Here is a 20079-nt window from a genome sequence, read left to right as displayed (position 1 = left end):
TATCAGGAACTGAGAGGTAGACAGGAGTTTATCAGGAACTGAGAGGTAGACAGGAGTTTATCAGGAACTGAGAGGTAGACAGAAGTTTATCAGGAACTGAGAGGTAGACAGGAGTTTATCAGGAACTGAGAGGTAGACAGGAGTTTATCAGGAACTGAGAGGTAGACAGGAGTTTATCAGGAACTGAGAGGTAGACAGGAGTTTATCAGGAACCGAGAGGTAGACAGGAGTTTATCAGGAACTGAGAGGTAGACAGAAGTTTATCAGGAACTGAGAGGTAGACAGGAGTTTATCACTCAGAGGATGAGGAACTAAGAGGTAGACAGAAGTTTATCAGGAACTGAGAGGTAGACAGGAGTTTATCAGGAACTGAGAGGTAGACAGGAGTTGATCACTCAGAGGATGAGGAACTGAGAGGTAGACAGGAGTTTATCAGGAACTGAGAGGTAGACAGGAGTTTATCAGGAACTGAGAGGTAGACAGGAGTTTATCAGGAACCGAGAGGTAGACAGGAGTTTATCAGGAACTGAGAGGTAGACAGGAGTTTATCAGGAACTGAGAGGTAGACAGGAGTTTATCAGGAACTGAGAGGTAGACAGGAGTTTATCAGGAACTGAGAGGTAGACAGAAGTTTATCAGGAACTGAGAGGTAGACAGGAGTTTATCAGGAACTGAGAGGTAGACAGGAGTTTATCAGGAACTGAGAGGTAGACAGGAGTTTATCAGGAACTGAGAGGTAGACAGGAGTTTATCAGGAACCGAGAGGTAGACAGGAGTTTATCAGGAACTGAGAGGTAGACAGGAGTTTATCAGGAACCGAGAGGTAGACAGGAGTTGATCACTCAGAGGATGAGGAACTGAGAGGTAGACAGGAGTTTATCAGGAACTGAGAGGTAGACAGGAGTTTATCAGGAACCGAGAGGTAGACAGGAGTTTATCAGGAACTGAGAGGTAGACAGGAGTTTATCAGGAACTGAGAGGTAGACAGGAGTTTATCAGGAACTGAGAGGTAGACAGGAGTTGATCACTCAGAGGATGAGGAACTGAGAGGTAGACAGGAGTTTATCAGGAACTGAGAGGTAGACAGGAGTTTATCAGGAACCGAGAGGTAGACAGGAGTTTATCAGGAACTGAGAGGTAGACAGGAGTTTATCAGGAACTGAGAGGTAGACAGGAGTTTATCAGGAACTGAGAGGTAGACAGGAGTTTATCAGGAACCGAGAGGTAGACAGGAGTTTATCAGGAACTGAGAGGTAGACAGGAGTTTATCACTCAGAGGATGAGGAACTGAGAGGTAGACAGGAGTTTATCAGGAACTGAGAGGTAGACAGGAGTTTATCAGGAACTGAGAGGTAGACAGGAGTTTATCAGGAACTGAGAGGTAGACAGGAGTTTAGCACGAGAGATAGACAGGAGTTTATCAGAGGACGAGGAACTGAGATGATCTGGGACTATTGGACTGTACTTTATTATATTCCTAGAAGTTGTCGTTCAGAGGATGATGGAGTTTTCGGGGTCTATTGCAAGATAAAAGGATCCGATGTCTTTAAAATCAGTTCGATTTTGACTAGGTTGCTTTACTGTCGGTGGGTATTATCCGGCTCTTCACACCTGACTGGTCATCAGGTCACCCGCCGCATTGACCAGACAAACTTACGAACTACCTCAGTCACCACAGGTCTATGGCCTAGTGGTTAGGATGCTCGGCTGGCATGCTGGAGGTCGCAGGTTCGGGTCCTGCTAGGGTTAGGGTTACGGTCTAGCTAGGGTTAGGGTTACAGCAGGAATTAGGGTTAGGGTTACGTGTTATGGCCGACCTAGGGTTAGGGTTACGGGTCAGTGGTTAGGGTTATGAAACGCCGACATTTTGTTCCAAAAAGAGAAGATCAATGTTGGCCTTTTAGTTGGAAACTATAAAAAGGGGCCCAGATCGAGATCCAAACTTTTATCTGTACCCAGCTCCGTTTGAAGACCAAGCCTAACCGGATGCTTGATGCCGGTGGACAAAATAAGTTTGGTGTCCATAACTAAAATTGGAGGGTTGGGGTAAAATTACGGATGAGTTTTAAATGCTGCACACGTGTGTGTGTGTCTGGCGGTATTCAAAGTTCAGGAGGAATTAAGGGCTGTATGAATATGAATCAGTTATTGTTAGGTTTATACTTAATTACAGTCACAGATGTTTGATTACATTCTGCGCCACGTAAACCTTAAACATCTGTTCATCAACCACTGAGACAGTTCACTGTGCAGGCTACCATCAGTACCCACATCTGAGACAGTTCACTGTGCAGGCTACCATCAGTACCCACATCTGAGACAGTTCACTGTATGCCCACATCTGAGACAGTTCACTGTGTGCCCACATCTGAGACAGTTCACTGTGTACCCACATCTGAGACAGTTCACTGTGTGCCCACATCTGAGACAGTTCACTGTGTGCCCACATCTGAGACAGTTCACTGTGCAGGCTACCTACAGTACCCACATCTGAGACAGTTCACTGTGTGCCCAAACATCTGAGACATTTCACTGTGTGCCCACATCTGAGACAGTTCACTGTGTTGGATCCCCCCCCCCCCATCTAACACCAGTACCCAGAGACAAACCACTGTGTGCCCACAACTAATTCCAGTTTCCCAGGATCCACTGAAGGGAACTGCAGATGACCAAATCCCTGGAGTTACTGTAACAAGGTTTATGTAAATCTGACCGGTAACTATTGGGTTGATACAGCTGTACATCCGTGGGAGACGATTATTCAGAGTTTCACAGATTGGGAAACTGTTTGATACGTATGCAATTGTCTATAGACATCGTGCACAGGTGGAAGAAAGAGACACATTATCCACAGTTGTTCCACACATTCCCCTCTCTCTCTCTCTCTCTCTCTCTCTCTCTCATAAACATCTGTGCAACCATTTCTCTTCAGTTAAAACTGCGATCACTGAATAAACTAAATTACAGTCGAGACACCTTCGTGTTGCTCCTGTCTCCTGAACCCGCAACATCAACAGCTGAGACGACAAACAAATAAATATTGAATAGAAATAAAAGATTTATTTTCATCAACTTTCCAGTTTGACATTCACCGAAGCCAATGCATTTCTAACCCAATCGGGATAATCTTTTTTCGGGAATAATTTATCTAAAAATTGTTGAATGAATTGAGGGAAGCGATCTTCGATGATACTCTGACGAACTTGTTTCATTAGATTCAACTGAAATTATAAACAATCACACAAACAATAGAACTACAGTAAAACTACAATAGAACTACAATAGAACTACAATTTAGAACTACTGAATTTAGTTGCACAGTTGTGAGTTACACTGAGTTTTAACGTAATTCATTTTCAACTCAGAGTCAAATCTAAACTCAGAACTGTAAAACTGTGGGTCGTTAGATGTTAGTGATTGAAGTATTATTAGTGTTACCTGATATGAGACATTATGCACGGTAAGTAAAGGTGCTGCTACTGTTTCATGTGTTACTATAGAATGAAGATAAGCTCGTGTATAATGACGACATGTACTACACAAACAATCCTCATCTATAGCACGGAAATCTTTCTCAAACTGTTTCACTTTCAAACACATGTTTCCAGACGGAGTCAAAGCAGTTCCGAATCTCTACAATATAAACATTAAAATCATTGTTCGATGGAGGGCAGAAGAGAGGAGAGTGACAGAGGGAGAGGGGGAGGATTGGGAGAGGAGAGGGATAGGGAGAGGGGGAGGAGAGGGATAGGGAGAGGGGAGGAGAGGGATGGACAGAGGGAGACAGGAGAGAGAGAGAGGGGAGGGGGAGGAGAGCCAGAGAGAAGAGAGGGATAGACAGAGGGAGAGGGGAAGGAGAGGGAGAGAGAACGATAGGGAGATGGGGAGGAGAGGGAGGGACAGAGGGAGACAGGAGAGAGAGAGGGGGAGGGGAAGGAGAGACAGAGAGAAGAGAGGAGAGGGAGGGACAGAGGGAGAGGGGGAGGAGAGGGAGGGAGAGAGAGGAGAGGGAAAGAGGAGGAGAGGGATGGAGAGAGATAGAGAGAAAGGAGAAGGAAGGAGAGACAGAGAGAGAGAGAGAGGAGAGGGACTAGAAAAACTTACAGCAGTTCTTGTTGGATAAACACAGTCAAACATATCACATCCAAGAGCACAACAAACGACTAAATCAACCGCAAATCTGTAAAATACATGACATTGAATCATTCACTATACAATCAGTAGAGTAGAGGGCGAGAGAGGTAAGCTGCTGCTGGTAGGAGAGGGAGGTACTTACCCTACACCCATTAAATATCGAGGTTTACATTTAGGTAGTATATCTGTTGATAAAGTTACCATCTTCCAAAATTGACTTTTCTCTTCACCGCCGCTTAATCCACCAATAGCGAATCCCGGTACATCTCTCTTTATCATTTCTATTTATAGATTAAACACAGTTTGACCTCAACGACTAGAACTATTACTCATCTCACTATTTACTTCACTGACTGTAATCTACAGTTATTTCTCAACTCAGTTTTTACCTTTGGCACATTTTTTCCTGAGTTCTGCATCTAAACCTCCTTGAATGATCGCGAATAGATTCTGTTTATGTGTATCTTTATGAGCTTTGATACAACGGTCCAACCATCGAATTGATCTACAATCACACAGAATCATCAATTAACACATTATTTGAGGGGAGAGAGGAAGGGGGTGTAGGTGTTACCTGTTCATCGCCTCCTCAACTCGAACACCTTGAGTTGAACTATGGACTACATCGTCTAACTGCATCATTATATCAGCTCCTACAACGTGACAATCAAACTCATTATATCAGCTCCTACAACGTGACAATCAAACTCATTATATCAGCTCCTACAACATGACAATCAAACTCATTATATCAGCTCCTACAACGTGACAATCAATCTCATTATATCAGCTCCTACAACGTGACAATCAAACTCATTATATCAGCTCCTACAACATGACAATCAAACTCATTATATCAGCTCCTACAACGTGACAATCAAACTCATTATATCAGCTCCTACAACATGACAATCAAACTCATTATATCAGCTCCTACAACGTGACAATCAAACTCATTATATCAGCTCCTACAACGTGACAATCAAACTCATTATATCAGCTCCTACAACGTGACAATCAAACTCATTATATCAGCTCCTACAACGTGACAATCAAACTCATTATATCAGCTCCTACAACGTGACAATCAATCCCATTATATCAGCTCCTACAATGTGACAATCAAACTCATTATATCAGCTCCTACAACGTGACAATCAAACTCATTATATCAGCTCCTACAACGTGACAATCAAACTCATTATATCAGCTCCTACAACGTGACAATCAAACTCATTATATCAGCTCCTACAACGTGACAATCAAACTCATTATATCAGCTCCTACAACGTGACAATCAAACTCATTAAAACTACTACTGACCTATAGAATTTTGAATAGACATTGAATGTTCTGGAGTCAATAACATCATTGAATCATCGTGAGGTGATTGAAATTTAACTCCTTCTTCCGTTATTTCTGCTAATTTCAATAATGAAACCATTTGAAAACCTCCGCTATCCTGAAATACATCAAACACAAACAAATCAAACTGAGAAACCTGATTCACACATGAGCAAACTCAGAAACCTGATTAAGACCCACAGAAAACTATGGACATTTAAACTTACAGTTAACAATGCGTGCTTCCAATTCATAAAATTATGAAGCCCACCGGCTTTATCTAATAATTCAGGACCCTGAAAAATACAACAGAAAATAACTTGATAATTGATAACAGTAAAATTTACGTGATTTGATGAATGACTTACCGGTCTATGGCCGAGGTGGTAAGTATTACCCAGAATTATTTGACAGTTTAATTTCTCGAGTTGTTCAGGAATTAAACCTTTTAAAGTTCCTTGAGTTCCGACTGGCATAAACACCGGGGTATCTACTGTCTGATGCGGTAATTTCATTTCGCAAACTCTCGCTTTAGTTGTAGAACATTCTGCTATTATATTCAATGAAAGAGCTCCACTACTGTTTACTACGGACATACTCGACCTGAATGGAGAATAAACAATTCAATATCATTCGTCATCCAATTAGTTTTTAATTCCTTTTTCAACCTACTTGCCCAGTGGGTTAACTCTACAAATCAAAAACCAGAAATACCCATTGTGACAGAGTAATAAACACTCATCAAATTATAGGTTATTTGGATGTTTGAATATAATGTATAGTTTCATCGGGTAGCAGTCGATATTTAGTACGTGCGGTTACAGAGACACACACTTAGGAATTTTAAATACTCAGTCTCATCGGAGAGCAACATGGATGAATCTTTCTCAGATACAAAATTACATGAAAAACACTAAATTACGAATACCTGGATAAACGTGAAACCATCAATTACTGAAATATAACTGTTTAATTAAAAAATACACTATTTCACACTGGCTCCACACTGGTTTTAGTTTGCTATTTTAGTAAATATTTTAACTTCCGGGAGTAGCGATTTGTTGCAGGTTAGGGGGACCTGGTTTTCTGCTGTGGCAAGTGAATATAAATATATCCCTACGCAGGCCGCTTTACATCCGTGCCAAAAGGTGCGATCGCCAGCAGCAAATAGTTCACTAATCTACCTAAAATACTCAATAGAGACAAAAATGATGAAACCAATGAAGTGCGAATTACCTATTTCTCGATTATAAATAGTTTGGTTTAGATAATGATATAGAATTTGATAGATCTTAGATTTCATCTCACTTACTCGTTGAAAATAGTTCCCGCGATGCTCCGGAGTCCAATTCATCCCAAAAACGTTAGATGGCGCATTGGTGCATCGTGTCAGCTTATGTTACATCAGCAATGCGGTAATTAATAATTATATAATAGATTAATTAATTCTGCCTGTTCGATTATGGAGTCTTTGCGAATCCTCTGAGTCTGAGATGTAGGTTGAAGGGGAAGGAGCTGATTGGTCAAATTTTTGTTAAAAGGGAGAATAAACCAACACGTGTTTTTAAATGAACAAATAAATAATTTATTTCAACAATAATTTATTGTCAAACACTAGAAAAACCAATAGAAAATAGCAGTTTGCAGCGTTATAAATAATGTTTATTCATTTAACCACTCATCCCTCCCCCTCCCCCTCCCTCCCCCCTCCCTCCCCCTCACCAATGAATTGATATTATAAACAGAAAGCTAATCTTATTGCACTCCATTTATCACAGAAATCTTATTTACAGTGTATCACTAAAACTGTATAGAGTCAGGCTGTAGCTGTTTCACACCTCTCAGGGAGGTCGAGTTCTGTTTCACACCTCTCAGGGAGGTCGAGTTCTGTTTCACACCTCTCAGGGAGGTCGAGTTCTGTTTCACACCTCTAAGGGAGGTCGAGTTCTGTTTCACACCTCTCAGGGAGGTCGAGTTCTGTTTCACACCTCTCAGGGAGGTCGAGTTCTGTTTCACACCTCTCAGGGAGGTCGAGTTCTGTTTCACACCTCTCAGGGAGGTCGAGTTCTGTTTCACACCTCTCAGGGAGGTCGAGTTCTGTTTCACACCTCTCAGGGAGGTCGAGTTCTGTTTAACACCTCTCAGGGAGGTCGAGTTCTGTTTCACACCTCTCAGGGAGGTCGAGTTCTGTTTAACACCTCTCAGGGAGGTCGAGTTCTGTTTCACACCTCTCAGGGAGGTCGAGTTCTGTTTAACACCTCTCAGGGAGGTCGAGTTCTGTTTCACACCTCTCAGGGAGGTCGAGTTCTGTTTCACACCTCTCAGGGAGGTCGAGTTCTGTTTCACACCTCTCAGGGAGGTCGAGTTCTGTTTCACACTTCTAAGGGAGGTCGAGTTCTGTTTAACACCTCTCAGGGAGGTCGAGTTCTGTTTCACCTCCCTGTTCGTCGTCTCAGTGCTGAGAACTCCTCAATGTTTAAATGCTAAATGTATAATTTCAGTCATAAATTGAGTTTGTGCGTCAACAATGTGAGACATATCTGTGAATCTGTCATCATCTGAAATAATTAAAACATTAAACCATTGTAATGAGTGCCCGTCCCGCCGGGCCCCTCGGGTCTCATAGCCACAAACAACTTACATGATCCAACTTCATCAAACTCATAAATATCCAACAAAATCTCTTTAAAAGACAAAACGACTTCGTTCAAAAATCGCGTTTTTTCCGCAGGGTTTTCAATCACTTTACACAACTGTTGAATTAAAGTGATTACATTAGATAAACTTCTATCAGCTTTCACGTGAACCTAAAATAGACAAAGCCTTATTAGTCTACCGTCGGTAAGGGGTGGCAGGCCGGTAAGTAACCCCGGGGGTGGCAGGCCGGTGTAACCCCGGGGTGGAGGGTGTTCTGCTTACCAGGCAGGACGATGTAATAAGAGCTGATATATCCTGAATTCTTCCATTTATTGCTTTACTCCCTAAATATTTCATCGATATTGAATTCCCGGTTATGAAAAGTAGAGCGGAAATATTCTCAGCCAACCATTCCTCGGGCAAGTCTGAAATATTTAAACTGAAATTTATCACTGAAATCATCCGCTAGAAAACAGAATTTTTATAATTGATCAAAAGTATATAAACTCACTTGTAAGTTCATCTAGTACACTGATGACGTCATCATCGGACCAGTAATTAGTGAGTAACTGTAAAGCTGATCCTAATTCTGAGAAATAAACAAACAATTGATTCCTGTTGGCGATTGTATTCTCACTTAAATCATTCCATTGTATTAAACCTACAAATATACAATATAACCGAACAGTAATCATGTAGTCTTCTTCCACATTTCCACAATTCCACTGACTAGAGGGTTCCTGTGATTGGAAGTGGATTATTACCTCCAACAAGTGGACCGTATAGAATATAGAGTATTCTAGCTTGATGAACCATCGGCCAACCTTCCAAAATCTTCCTCAACCACAAACCTCGTTCCTCCAGTTTATTCGCCGGATCGAGAAAAACTCGCCGGAAAAAATATCTCACGTGAGATTCTAATTCCGAATGCGTCCCTGGCAATGTACGATATAACTGAGGTTAGAGTTTGTCTGTTTGTAACGGAGTAAGAGATGTGATTTAATTAATACCTGGTTTAGAATTGACGATTAACTGTAGACATTTCCACATGTTTGAGAAAGGACTGTTTGATAAAGTAATTAAAGTCCTGTTACATTCAGCGTCGTCCCAACCAGCAATAATTGTGTTTAATAGTTTACCGAAATAAACCAAACTAAAACACATTGAAGCATTCACACACGATTTACTGTACAAACACATGTGCTACAAAATAATACAAAATATTACTAAAATTCTGAAATCTAAAATCTGGGGAATTGCGATGGACTGAATTGTGAATCAGTTGAAAATGGATTTAGGGACTATCGGGTTTTCCTGGGAGGAAGGGGGTTCGGGGAGGAAGGGGGTTCGGGGAGGAAGGGGGTTCGGGGAGGGGGAGGGGGTTCGGGGAGTTGAAGGGGGTTCGGGGAGGGGAAGGGGGGATTGTTTACCTGCATCATTATTCGTTCAATAATTTTCAGTCTCTCTTTAGTGGCATATAAACACGTGGTTCGTTTCACTAATAATCCTGAAATAATCAGCAACCTTACAATTTGAAATGTCAATTCTTGTTACTAATGTTAACAGAATAAAACGAATAAATACCTAATTGTTGGAAGTGTTGTAACCCGATGAAAGCTGTCTCATGTGATAGTAGTATATCGTGTATAGTTACTGGAGGTTGAATCTGATTGGATGATTTTGAACATCTATAAACCTCGACTATATTCCTCATTTGTTTCGAAGTTAAAGCTAAAATACTGAGTTCTTCAACTGAGGATAAAAAACAAACAATTCAAACAGTTTCAACTCTTACATGTAATTACTGATCGGGCGGCGGGGGAGGAGGGGAAGGGGGTTTGGGTTTCTGATACTTACTGGATAGAAATGAGAAAGTGATGAATTTCAATTCTAAAGGTAAAACTGTAAATGAACCTAAATCTCCAGCTTGTTCAATGTGTCGATTCTTTATTTCATTCATTCCTTTTATTTCTAATCTCGCAGAACGACGTAATTTCTTACAATGAAATAATTCTCCAAAACTCATCTTTACTAAAATCAGAAAGAAATTGAGAGATGCCTCATTTTGGGTGGAAAATTAATATCTGATTGACATATGGCAGTCACCTGACAACTGACCACAGAAAACCAATCACAGAGAGTCATGGCTTTTTATCAAACTATAGTTTATTCAAAAAACAGATATTTCGAATATTTGCAGAGGGAGAGACCTCTCCTCATCACAACCAACCAGACATTACTTTCACCGAGAGATTGTCTGATGTAACCACAATCACAGCCGAGTCTGTAGGAGGGAAGCAAACGAGATTTATTTGTTTTGGTAATAATCAGAATCAGAATCTCAGGGTCCTGTGTCAAATGAGAGAAAGTATCGGAATCAATCGAATAACTATTTCCTTCGCCCTTCCTGTAGGGTACTTTCTCCTTCCATTGTCTCCCCTAAAAAAAGCTCTCCTGAACCTCTCTCAATCCACCAGTACAAACTTTACACCTTACCTTAACTAATAAAGCTGATGTAAACGGATTTAATCAGTAGCTTTTCTCTTGTAGCAGACGCTCAGTAGCAGACAATCACTTCCGGTCACTAATAACTCACCAAAAATTACCTGAAATGTTGTAGAAATAAAGCGATGGAAAAAACCTGCACATAATAAAAATGAAATAAAGATATTGAGGGAAATATATATTTATCTTGAAAAATTGAAACATTTAATACAAAAAATCTTATTAATCTGATGATAATTATTCGTCGTTTAACCTGTGGATGCATCTCAATCTTTCTGCTATGGCGACTGTGATCTAATAGCGGCTTACAGCTGATTCAAGGTCATGGAGGTGACCCAGATAAAAACTAAATAAATGCTAAATCAGGTTTGTTAGTCTTATCAACCCTTTATGCCTTTAATCTAAAAAGCATTGAAATATGTATAACACACTGACACAGTATGAGTGGAGATGAGGCTCCTTTAACCTCTTTAAACCCGACCCAACTTACTCTAACCCCCTCTTGAAGAACGCTTATCTAGTCTATTATGTCTTCTTTTTTTTAGTCTTGATAATAATATAAAAAAACTTCTTTCTGTTATTTCAGATCCCCTGATCTCTCTCTCTCCCTCTACAGCTCTGGTGACACAGACACAATGCATTCATTCAGAAGAGTAGTGACCACTGCACTGGTCAAACATCATCAGTTTCAACCAATCAGCAGCAGAGCGTACTCAACTGCCGCAGCTAGTGGCATTAAACCATTTCACTATCAGGATATGTTTGAAACTAATGGAGATCTAGAAACTCCTTGGAAGAAACTGACAGGTATTACTCAACTGAACTCTTATCCATATTGAAGGCTTGTCGTAGTATAATAGACTGATTGTGATTGTATTTCAGGTGATTTTGTGTCGACTGTTGAAGCCTGTGGTAAAAAGATATTAAAAGTTGAACCCGAAGCATTAACTCAGTTATCACAACAAGCGATGGTTGATATTGCACATTTACTCAGACCTGGTCATCTTCAGGTTCGTATTCAAATCTTTAACAATACATTTATTAATCCTAGATTAAAGTTCTCAGACGGTTTATAATTTATTTCAGTCGTTGTCGAATATTTTAAAAGATTCCGAGGCTTCGCAGAATGATAAATTTGTCGCGTTAGAATTATTAAAAAACGCCAGCATTGCCGCTAATATGGTGTTACCTGGTTGCCAGGATACAGGAACTGCTATTATTATGGGTAAGTTCACGGTGTTTTAGGGGGTTAGATGTTTTTGGAGGGGGTGAGATGTTTTGGGAGGGGTGAGATTGATGCTAAAATATTGATATGATTTACAGGTAAGAAAGGTCAGTATGTTTGGACTGATGGCAATGATGCATCTCATTTATCACGTGGTGTGTATAACACATATACCGGTACTAATTTACGCTACTCACAGGTCAGTTCCATTTTTGTGATGATTCTATTATTTGCCACTAGGCGGCGCTGTATTGATGATTGTATGGTTTACATATAGGTGGCGCCTGTTGATATGTTTACTGAAAAGAATACTGGTACTAATTTACCGGCTCAGATCGATTTATTTTCGACTAATGGAGATGAATATAAGTTCCTGTTTATGGCAAAAGGTGGCGGTTCGGCCAATAAAACGTTCTTATATCAACAAACTAAAGCAGTTCTGAATCCAGATAAACTCATGTCATTCTTGGAGGAAAAAATTAAAGTAAGATTTCAATGTTTTAACAGTAAGATATTTCTGGTTATGAAATAATGTTTGATGTAATTGTATAAATAGACACTTGGTACAGCAGCTTGTCCTCCGTATCATCTCGCTGTAGTCGTCGGTGGAACGTCTGCCGAAATGAATCTAAAAACCGTTAAACTCGCATCTGCTCATTACCTAGACAACATCAATATTTCAGGTATGAATTGTTGAGTCGAAATTGTAAACACTTCGAATTCGATAGAAATCAATGAGATATTTTCCAGGTAACGATCACGGACGAGGATTCCGCGACCTTGAGATGGAAGAGAAAGTTCACGAGTTAACGAGGAATTTAGGAATCGGAGCTCAATTCGGTGGTAAATATTTCTGTCACGACGTTCGAGTGATTCGATTACCGCGACACGGAGCGTCGTGTCCGGTCGGCATCGGTGTTTCCTGTTCGGCTGATAGACAGGTCAGTAACACATTACCTCTCACCTCCCCTCCCCCTCCCCTCCCCCTCACCTCTCCCTCACCTCTCACCTCCCCTCCCCCTCATCTCTCCCTCCCCTCCTCACCTCCCTCAACCTCTCCGTATAATTCAGTGATTAATTTGAATATTTCAGGCTATGGGTAAAATCAATAAAGATGGAGTTTTCCTCGAACAACTTGAAACTGATCCTTCAAAATATTTACCAGAAATAACGACTGACAGTTTGGGCGGAGAAGTCGTCCAGGTAACAATACTACTAGTTGCTATTAGTTACGACAGATGTTCATCTGGCTTGTTGCTAATGGTAACTATGATTATTATCGTAGGTAGATTTGAATCGACCAATGGGAGAAGTGTTAAAACAGTTGTCGGGATACCCGATTAAAACTCGTTTGAGTTTAACGGGAACTCTCGTCGTCGCTCGTGATATCGCTCACGCTAAACTATTAGAACGAGTTCAATCTGGTGAAGGTTTACCTCAATACATCAAAGATCACCCGGTTTACTACGCTGGACCAGCAAAAACTCCTGAGGTAAATTATAAATCACTGCATTATTCAATTCTCATCAGACTGCAGGAGCGAGTTTCACAAAAAGGTTTATATCTCAAATCGATTTAATTTCTTCATTAATTCAGTTTATCTTAAATCGATTTAGGCCTTAATCGTTTTTGTGAAACTGGGCCCAGACACTAATAGAGGGGTTGATTAATACAGGGTTACGCTAGTGGATCATTCGGACCGACTACAGCTGGTAGAATGGATTCTTACGTAGATCAGTTTCAAGCTGCTGGTGGTAGTATGATTATGTTAGCTAAAGGCAACAGAAGTAAACAGGTTAGTGATGAACTATCAGTATCACAGGGGCCTGACACAAAAAGACCCCAGTATCCTAGATACTATATAATATAGGCCCCTGTGATCGGTAAACAGGCTTATGATGAACTATCAGTATCAGTGGTTTGTTATAACGCAGTATGTAATAGATTTGTTTTGTATATATTTCTAGGTGGCTCAAGCTTGTAAGAAACACGGTGGATTCTATCTCGGTTCTATCGGAGGTCCAGCTGCTATACTCGCTAAAAACTCCATCAAAAAAGTGGAAGCTCTCGAATACCCTGAATTAGGTAAAACACCCATAACCTAGAACCTCCTGAGCCCCTCCTCTGAAACCTCTCTCCCTAGATCCCCTCCTCCTGTTAGTTTGTCTATAACGTGTTGTGTGTGTTTATATTTATAGGTATGGAAGCCATCTGGAAAGTGGAAGTAGAGAATTTTCCTGCGTTTATTGTAGTTGATGATAAAGGCAATGATTTTTTCAAACGCTGGCAGGCAGAATAAATCAAGTTCTCCGCGGAGATCGTTCTGTTAGATATTATCTTTTACTACTGTTTATGTAGTTTACAAACATTTATATATCGTGGACTTAAGTTAACCCCCTTCCCTCGAGGGGTTGAGGGAGTGAACCCCCTCCCCATGGAGGGGGTTGAGGGAGTGAACCCCCTTCCCTTGAGGGGTTGAGGGAGTGAACCCCTTCCCTCGGGGGTTGAGGGAGTGAACCCCCTCCCCATGGAGGGGTTGAGGGAGTGAACCCCTTCACTCGAGGGGTTGAGGGAGTGAACCCCCTCCCCATGGAGGGGTTGAGGGAGTGAACCACCCCCCCATGGAGGGGTTGAGGGAGTGAACCCCTTCCCTCGAGGGGTTGAGGGAGTGAACCCCTCCCCGTGGAGGGGTTGAGGGAGTGAACCCCTTCCCTCGAGGGGTTGAGGGAGTGAACCCCTCCCCATGGAGGGGTTGAGGGAGTGAACCACCCCCCCATGGAGGGGTTGAGGGAGTGAACCCCTTCCCTCGAGGGGTTGAGGGAGTGAACCACCCCCCCATGGAGGGGTTGAGGGAGTGAACCCCCTCCCCATGGAGGGGTTAAGGGAGTGAACCCCTTCCCTCGAGGGGTTGAGGGAGTGAACCCCTCCCCGTGGAGGGGTTGAACTACTGATCTTGTAGCAGTTTGATGCTTTCACTGTTATTCTATTCAGATATTACGTGTACATTTCAGAATGTTTTGCTAAATGCTTCATGATAAATATATGCTGTATGCTTTTAATATTGTTTGTATATCTGTGATAGTTGCAGATTCTTGCAGCCTGGGGAGTGGCTGCTTAGAACTCAAAATAAAATGTTTCAAATGGAGTTTTGTTGCTTATTAATGGATTTTTTTGCGGCGAATCCGATAGATGTAAAACTGTGGCCGCAATCATGATAATGCCAAGTATTTTGGCAACTCGGGATTCGAACCGACTTGATCGATTATTCTTACTGCGGCATGCTAGGTATTTCTACGCCAGCCACTTAGTCGCTATAACATTTACAAACGCACATAAAAATAGTTCGCCAGATCAGATACAATTCTGATTTTGTAGACAAAATTACTGCATATTTTCTTTGATAAAAGTTATTGAAATGATTTATAGATCGAGTAAGATGGAAGAATACCCCGCAATTTCCACCAACTAGTTCTTATATTTCCCGCTAGACGGCGGCACGGTCGTTGTTTTCCAAACCGGTTTCCGTCACGCTCTGACGGCGCATTTGTTTTGGGTCCTAATTCTAGATGCCTAACTATTGTCAGTGTATGTTATGTCTAAATATATGATGGAAACGGTTCGGTACATCAGTACACAGGTTTATAAAAAGATAGATATGGCGAAAAATTATGAGGTAAAACAATTTTTACTCGCATAATAACCCTACATTATTGATAACAAATACAATACAATCGATAGGACTTTATTGAACTCTATAAACTTTTACAATAAAGAAAAACATTAGAGTAAAAACAATAAAGTACAGACAGGTGAAATGTGTTGATATAGAAGTCATTATTTAGGCCTTTGAATACAGTCCACACACAGTCTCAGTCAGCAGACCTACCCATCACTTCAACAAGTGACAGTTGGATGGACATGGACCGTCGTGGTGGTAAGCTTTTATAATCGGATTGGCTTATCATTGAAAATATCCGATTGTGAAACTAAACCACAGACAGGTTACTGACTACCTTATTCCCCAGCATGACTGTTGTAACAACGACGGTTGACTGGTATTCATTTACCCTTCTTCCAACATGTATGGTCACTGGATGGTTATGTCTATTTGCAGGAAGCTGTTCGAACTCTCAACACTCTACAATCAAACTTCGCCGTTTTAGAAAAAACTCGCCTCGGAAAAGATCGAGAAAGACATAAAAATATTCCGGAAACAATAGAGTTTTGTAACCGAGCCGGAGTTACTGTAAGTTAATAACATCTCGATATCTGATTAACAGTTTCATCCGTTAAACTGTTGAGGAGTTTGAATTTTGAATATTTAACAGTTGAACGATATCGATCAGTTATCAATAATTCACGTCAGTGGAACGAAAGGTAAAGGATCGACTTGTGCGTTCAGCGAAAGTATACTACGTAACCACGGATACACTACTGGATTCTACAGGTATGTCATTGTTGAGTTGTCAGTTGAAGAGATTGCGGTTAGAATGATGTTTGTTTATTTGTTTATTTGTAGTTCACCTCATCTGATAGAAGTTCGAGAGAGGATACGTATAAACGGTCGACCGCTCTCTAAAGAATCATTCAGTCGTTATTTCTGGGATTGCTATAATAAACTCATCGATTCCAAACTCCCCGAAGATGAGAAAATGCCGTCCTATTTCAGGTTTTTAACCGTTATGGCTTTTCACGTATTTTCACAAGAAAAGGTTCGTTTTCGCGACCGCTTAAAAACTGTTGTCGCGGTAAAACCCGGTTTAAATCTATGGTTTATCGTAATTCTAGGTAGATGTAGCTATCATTGAAGTAGGAGTAGGTGGAGAGTACGATTATACCAATGTTATACGGTAAGTTAATCCGGGTTTAATCCCGTTTTACACCGGGTTTTACTCTGTTTCAAACGATGGTTTAATTCTAGGACTCCCGTTGTTTGTGGAATCACGTCGTTAGGTATCGATCACGTGCCCATATTAGGAGATACAATCGAAAAGATCGCCTGGCAAAAAGCTGGAATCATTAAGGTATGAGACAAACACTGGACGAGTTTGAAGTGAAATGATGTTGTTAAAATTGTTTCCTGGTACTTGTTATTGATAGAGTGGATATCCAGCATTGACCGTACCGCAGCCTGAGAATGGATTAGACGTTATTGCGGAACGAGCTTTAGAGAAATCCAGTTCCATTAAACTAGTTCCTCATCTCAGTGATTATAACTGGAATGGACGAGAACCTGAATTAGGCCTAGAGGGGGATATGCAACATTGGAACGCTTCGTTAGCCATTCAACTGAGTAAAACATGGTTAAATCGACATCATTTAGGTAACTATTTTAAACTGCTGCTCAGAGTTGAAACTGTGTAATAATGAGTTGAATAATGAGTTGTTTGTTTAGGTTCCGATGAAAGGAAAGAGTTTATTGATTATTCTGATTACGATGCAATAAGAGGTGCTGATATTGTTACTGCTGACACTATGGAGATAACTGATAATATTTATAACGGTACGATATATCAACGGCTCTCATTGTTGTCGATATAATTGTATGTCTGTGACTGATTTGAATTGTTCAATATTTTAGGTTTAAAGAATTGTCGATGGCCGGGTAGAAATCAGATTCTAAAACATGACAAAATAACGTATTATTTAGATGGTGCTCACACCGATAGGAGTATGTCTGTAAGTACAGGGGGATCAGTTTTATGGTCGTCCACCAGGGGGGGTTGTTTTAGATGGTGCTCATACCGATAGGAGTATGTCTGTAAGTACAGGGGGATCAGTTTTATGGTCGTCCACCAGGGGGGGTTGTTTTAGATGGTGCTCATACCGATAGGAGTATGTCTGTAAGTACAGGGGGATCAGTTTTATGGTCGTCCACCAGGGGGGGTTGTTTTAGATGGTGCTCATACCGATAGGAGTATGTCTGTAAGTACAGGGGGATCAGTTTTATGGTCGTCCACCAGGGGGGGTTGTTTTAGATGGTGCTCATACCGATAGGAGTATATCTGTAAGTACAGGGGGATCAGTTTTATGGTCGTCCACCAGGGGGGGTTGTTTTAGATGGTGCTCATACCGATAGGAGTATGTCTGTAAGTACAGGGGGATCAGTTTTATGGTCGTCCACCAGGGGGGGTTGTTTTAGATGGTGCTCATACCGATAGGAGTATATCTGTAAGTACAGGGGGATCAGTTTTATGGTCGTCCACCAGGGGGGGGTTGTTTTAGATAGTGCTCATACCGATAGGAGTATGTCTGTAAGTACAGGGGGATCAGTTTTATGGTCGTCCACCAGGGGGGGTTGGTTTAGATGGTGCTCATACCGATAGGAGTATGTCTGTAAGTACAGGGATCAGTTCTATGGTCGTCCACCAGGGGGGGTTGGTTTACTCATATTCTATTGTATTTATTTACAGCAATGTGCTAAATGGTTTCAACTTGTGGCAGATAAAGAGAAACAATCATTAGGGTACGGTAAGATCTACTAGTGGCTCCCCCTGCTGGGTAGTTCTGTAACTAATGAACTGAGTTGTTTACTATTGTAGAGGGAAGGTGTGTAGAGTTCTACTGTTCAATTTAACAGGTGGTCGAAAACCTGAATTGTTTCTCGATCATTTAGTCGTAAGTTAGAATTCATCATTCATTTCATTTAATTTCTTGATTTCAGAAACTGATTATTTTTTATCGTTTTACAGAATTGTGATTTTGATGCAGCTGTGTTTTGTCCGAATGTAGCTACTTTAGCATCTGATTGCGCTGGTACGTACAGTAAATACTGGTGCACGGTGTCTATAACTAATCACAAGATCCAGTTCTACAGTTGTATCAGTATAGTGCTGCCATCTGTTATTGTAAGCGTACACTAATAGCTTGTATGTGTCTGTGTGTGTGTGTTTTGTAGGTATTGGTAGCGATAATACATGGTGTAAGTAACTGTTACTCCTAGCACCCTCTCTCCTCTCTCTCTCTCCTCTGTCTCCTCCTCTCTTTCCTCCCCTCTCCTGTGTCTCTCCTCTCTCTCCTCCTCTCTCTCTCTCCTCTCTTCTCTCTGTTATCTCCTCTCTTTCCTCCTTTCTCCTGTGTCTCTGCTGCACAACTGTGGAACTGAATCTGGATAATTTTAGTTGTATCAGCTGCACCTTATTTACATATAACATTTATTGATTTCCTATTGAGTAAAGATCGAGAGGCCGGACAGGTACTGGCTCTATGTAATTATTATAACCTATTTCACAAGAGTGTCTGGTGTTGGTGTACGTGAGGCTCCTGTGCAACCAATAATTACACTGCTGTTAATTGCATGTATCATTATAATAACCTCACTAATGTATTCAATTCCAACTGTAGATATTGATTTTATCTCTCTTCATTATTGATTATTACGAGATTATCATATTTTTCAGATCAAACTAACTATAATACATCAGCAGAAAGTCAAGAGGCTCGCTGTTCTAAAAATAGAAATGCTTGGGTCGGTTTAAACGAACAGAAAACTGATCCCGGTTTAAACCCGATTTTAACTGAGATTAAACCTAGTGTAAGCGATGCGTTAAAGTGGATTACTGAAGTTAGCTCCAGCGGTGATAATGCACTGAGATCGTGTGATCATATTCAGATACTGATTACGGGAAGTTTACATCTAGTCGGATGTTCTTTACTTCTTATTGATCCAGAAATGAATGATAGAATCTGGTAAAACATTCCACAATCAAATTATCTTTTATTATTATTGATGACAAATATTTTAATCTAATGATGATGATAATAATTTATACATTTATATATCGCGCACTACTTTAAAACAAGTCTGAGCGCTTTTCATTGATTCGCACAAAGTCGACAAAATTCTTAGATTTTAGATTTGAAATATTTTAATAATAGCTGTTAATCACAGCACGAGGTAAACTGTGATAAACTTGTGAGAATTCAGGTGGAATAATGTGGCCTTTGGGCCGTGTGTATGGGCTGGCTCTAGTCCATCCCGTGTGTGGGCTGGCTCTAGTTCATCCCGTGTGTGGGCTGGCTCTAGTCCATCCCGTGTATGGGCTGGCTCTAGTCCATCCCGTGTGTGGGCTGGCTCTAGTCCATCCCTTGTGTGGGCTGGCTCTAGTCCGTCCTGTATGGGCTGGCTCTAGTGCGTCCCTCGTGGGTACTCTGGTATTAGGCGGCTCAGGAAGCTCTCAATATAGTGTCATAATGATCATTGAATATTTTCCAATAAAATCTTTATCGATATC

General features: G+C 41.0%; 5 protein-coding genes across 6 annotated transcripts in view; 3 read left to right on the top strand and 2 right to left on the bottom strand.

Annotated features, from left to right (window-relative positions):
* The window catches only part of LOC141909061 (sigma non-opioid intracellular receptor 1-like), a 40423-nt gene that overhangs the window by 4468 nt on the left and 15876 nt on the right, over nucleotides 1-20079 (top strand). The window lies entirely within an intron of this gene.
* Nucleotides 3069-6498, bottom strand: LOC141908842 (queuine tRNA-ribosyltransferase catalytic subunit 1-like). The gene is made up of 10 exons (XM_074799065.1): nucleotides 6407-6498; nucleotides 5847-6081; nucleotides 5706-5774; nucleotides 5458-5596; nucleotides 4709-4787; nucleotides 4524-4639; nucleotides 4277-4415; nucleotides 4105-4180; nucleotides 3439-3633; nucleotides 3069-3221 (listed from the first exon to the last, which is right to left on the bottom strand). Exons 1-10 carry the CDS (start codon nucleotides 6424-6426, stop codon nucleotides 3069-3071), a joined length of 1221 nt encoding a protein of 406 aa, XP_074655166.1. The 5' UTR covers nucleotides 6427-6498.
* On the bottom strand, nucleotides 7948-10141 carry LOC141909067 (F-box only protein 47-like). Its single transcript, XM_074799406.1, has 9 exons — nucleotides 9973-10141; nucleotides 9700-9867; nucleotides 9546-9622; nucleotides 9126-9318; nucleotides 8880-9050; nucleotides 8627-8776; nucleotides 8398-8540; nucleotides 8131-8285; nucleotides 7948-8041 (listed from the first exon to the last, which is right to left on the bottom strand). The coding sequence occupies exons 1-9, from the start codon at nucleotides 10139-10141 to the stop codon at nucleotides 7948-7950; spliced, it is 1320 nt and encodes a 439-aa protein (XP_074655507.1).
* On the top strand, nucleotides 10931-14944 carry LOC141908147 (fumarate hydratase class I, aerobic-like). The gene is made up of 13 exons (XM_074798023.1): nucleotides 10931-10986; nucleotides 11207-11427; nucleotides 11503-11630; nucleotides 11707-11845; nucleotides 11944-12044; nucleotides 12123-12329; nucleotides 12402-12528; nucleotides 12596-12786; nucleotides 12938-13048; nucleotides 13131-13337; nucleotides 13521-13640; nucleotides 13813-13930; nucleotides 14044-14944. The coding sequence occupies exons 2-13, from the start codon at nucleotides 11256-11258 to the stop codon at nucleotides 14142-14144; spliced, it is 1722 nt and encodes a 573-aa protein (XP_074654124.1). The 5' UTR covers nucleotides 10931-10986; nucleotides 11207-11255; the 3' UTR covers nucleotides 14145-14944.
* Nucleotides 15354-20068, top strand: LOC141909280 (folylpolyglutamate synthase, mitochondrial-like). 2 transcript variants are annotated; one of them, XM_074799667.1, is made up of 14 exons: nucleotides 15354-15518; nucleotides 15960-16091; nucleotides 16174-16292; nucleotides 16365-16557; nucleotides 16634-16695; nucleotides 16767-16869; nucleotides 16946-17168; nucleotides 17241-17348; nucleotides 17427-17524; nucleotides 18259-18311; nucleotides 18388-18463; nucleotides 18538-18601; nucleotides 18744-18767; nucleotides 19246-20068. In XM_074799667.1, the coding sequence occupies exons 1-14, from the start codon at nucleotides 15438-15440 to the stop codon at nucleotides 19536-19538; spliced, it is 1629 nt and encodes a 542-aa protein (XP_074655768.1). In that variant the 5' UTR covers nucleotides 15354-15437; the 3' UTR covers nucleotides 19539-20068. The 2 variants fall into 2 exon arrangements, with proteins under 2 accessions (XP_074655768.1, XP_074655770.1); XM_074799669.1 differs by lacking the exon at nucleotides 18744-18767.

This window comes from Tubulanus polymorphus, chromosome 7 (genome assembly GCF_964204645.1).
Source record: "Tubulanus polymorphus chromosome 7, tnTubPoly1.2, whole genome shotgun sequence".
Classification (NCBI taxonomy): domain Eukaryota; kingdom Metazoa; phylum Nemertea; class Palaeonemertea; order Tubulaniformes; family Tubulanidae; genus Tubulanus; species Tubulanus polymorphus.
This window is presented reverse-complemented; position numbering and strand designations above follow the sequence as displayed.

Excerpts from the sequence above, each read along its gene's own strand:
- LOC141908842 (XM_074799065.1), bottom strand. The coding sequence starts at position 6,426 with ATGGTTTCACGTTTATCCAG. Across the intron at positions 4,416-4,523 it reads CAGGAAAAAATGTGCCAAAG|AAATGATAAAGAGAGATGTA; the intron begins GTAAAAACTGAG and ends ATCTATAAATAG. Across the intron at positions 4,181-4,276 it reads CGATATTTAATGGGTGTAGG|ATTTGCGGTTGATTTAGTCG; the intron begins GTAAGTACCTCC and ends TGTATTTTACAG.
- LOC141909067 (XM_074799406.1), bottom strand. The coding sequence starts at position 10,141 with ATGAGTTTTGGAGAATTATTTCATTGTAAGAAATTACGTCGTTCTGCG. Across the intron at positions 9,051-9,125 it reads AATCGTCAATTCTAAACCAG|GGACGCATTCGGAATTAGAA; the intron begins GTATTAATTAAA and ends GTACATTGCCAG. Across the intron at positions 8,541-8,626 it reads TGTACTAGATGAACTTACAA|ACTTGCCCGAGGAATGGTTG; the intron begins GTGAGTTTATAT and ends TAAATATTTCAG.
- LOC141908147 (XM_074798023.1), top strand. The coding sequence starts at position 11,256 with ATGCATTCATTCAGAAGAGTAGTGACCACTGCACTGGTCAAACATCAT. Across the intron at positions 12,045-12,122 it reads CTAATTTACGCTACTCACAG|GTGGCGCCTGTTGATATGTT; the intron begins GTCAGTTCCATT and ends GTTTACATATAG. Across the intron at positions 12,330-12,401 it reads TCTTGGAGGAAAAAATTAAA|ACACTTGGTACAGCAGCTTG; the intron begins GTAAGATTTCAA and ends TTGTATAAATAG.
- LOC141909280 (XM_074799667.1), top strand. The coding sequence starts at position 15,438 with ATGTCTAAATATATGATGGAAACGGTTCGGTACATCAGTACACAGGTT. Across the intron at positions 17,525-18,258 it reads ACACCGATAGGAGTATGTCT|CAATGTGCTAAATGGTTTCA; the intron begins GTAAGTACAGGG and ends ATTTATTTACAG. Across the intron at positions 18,768-19,245 it reads TGGTAGCGATAATACATGGT|ATCAAACTAACTATAATACA; the intron begins GTAAGTAACTGT and ends CATATTTTTCAG.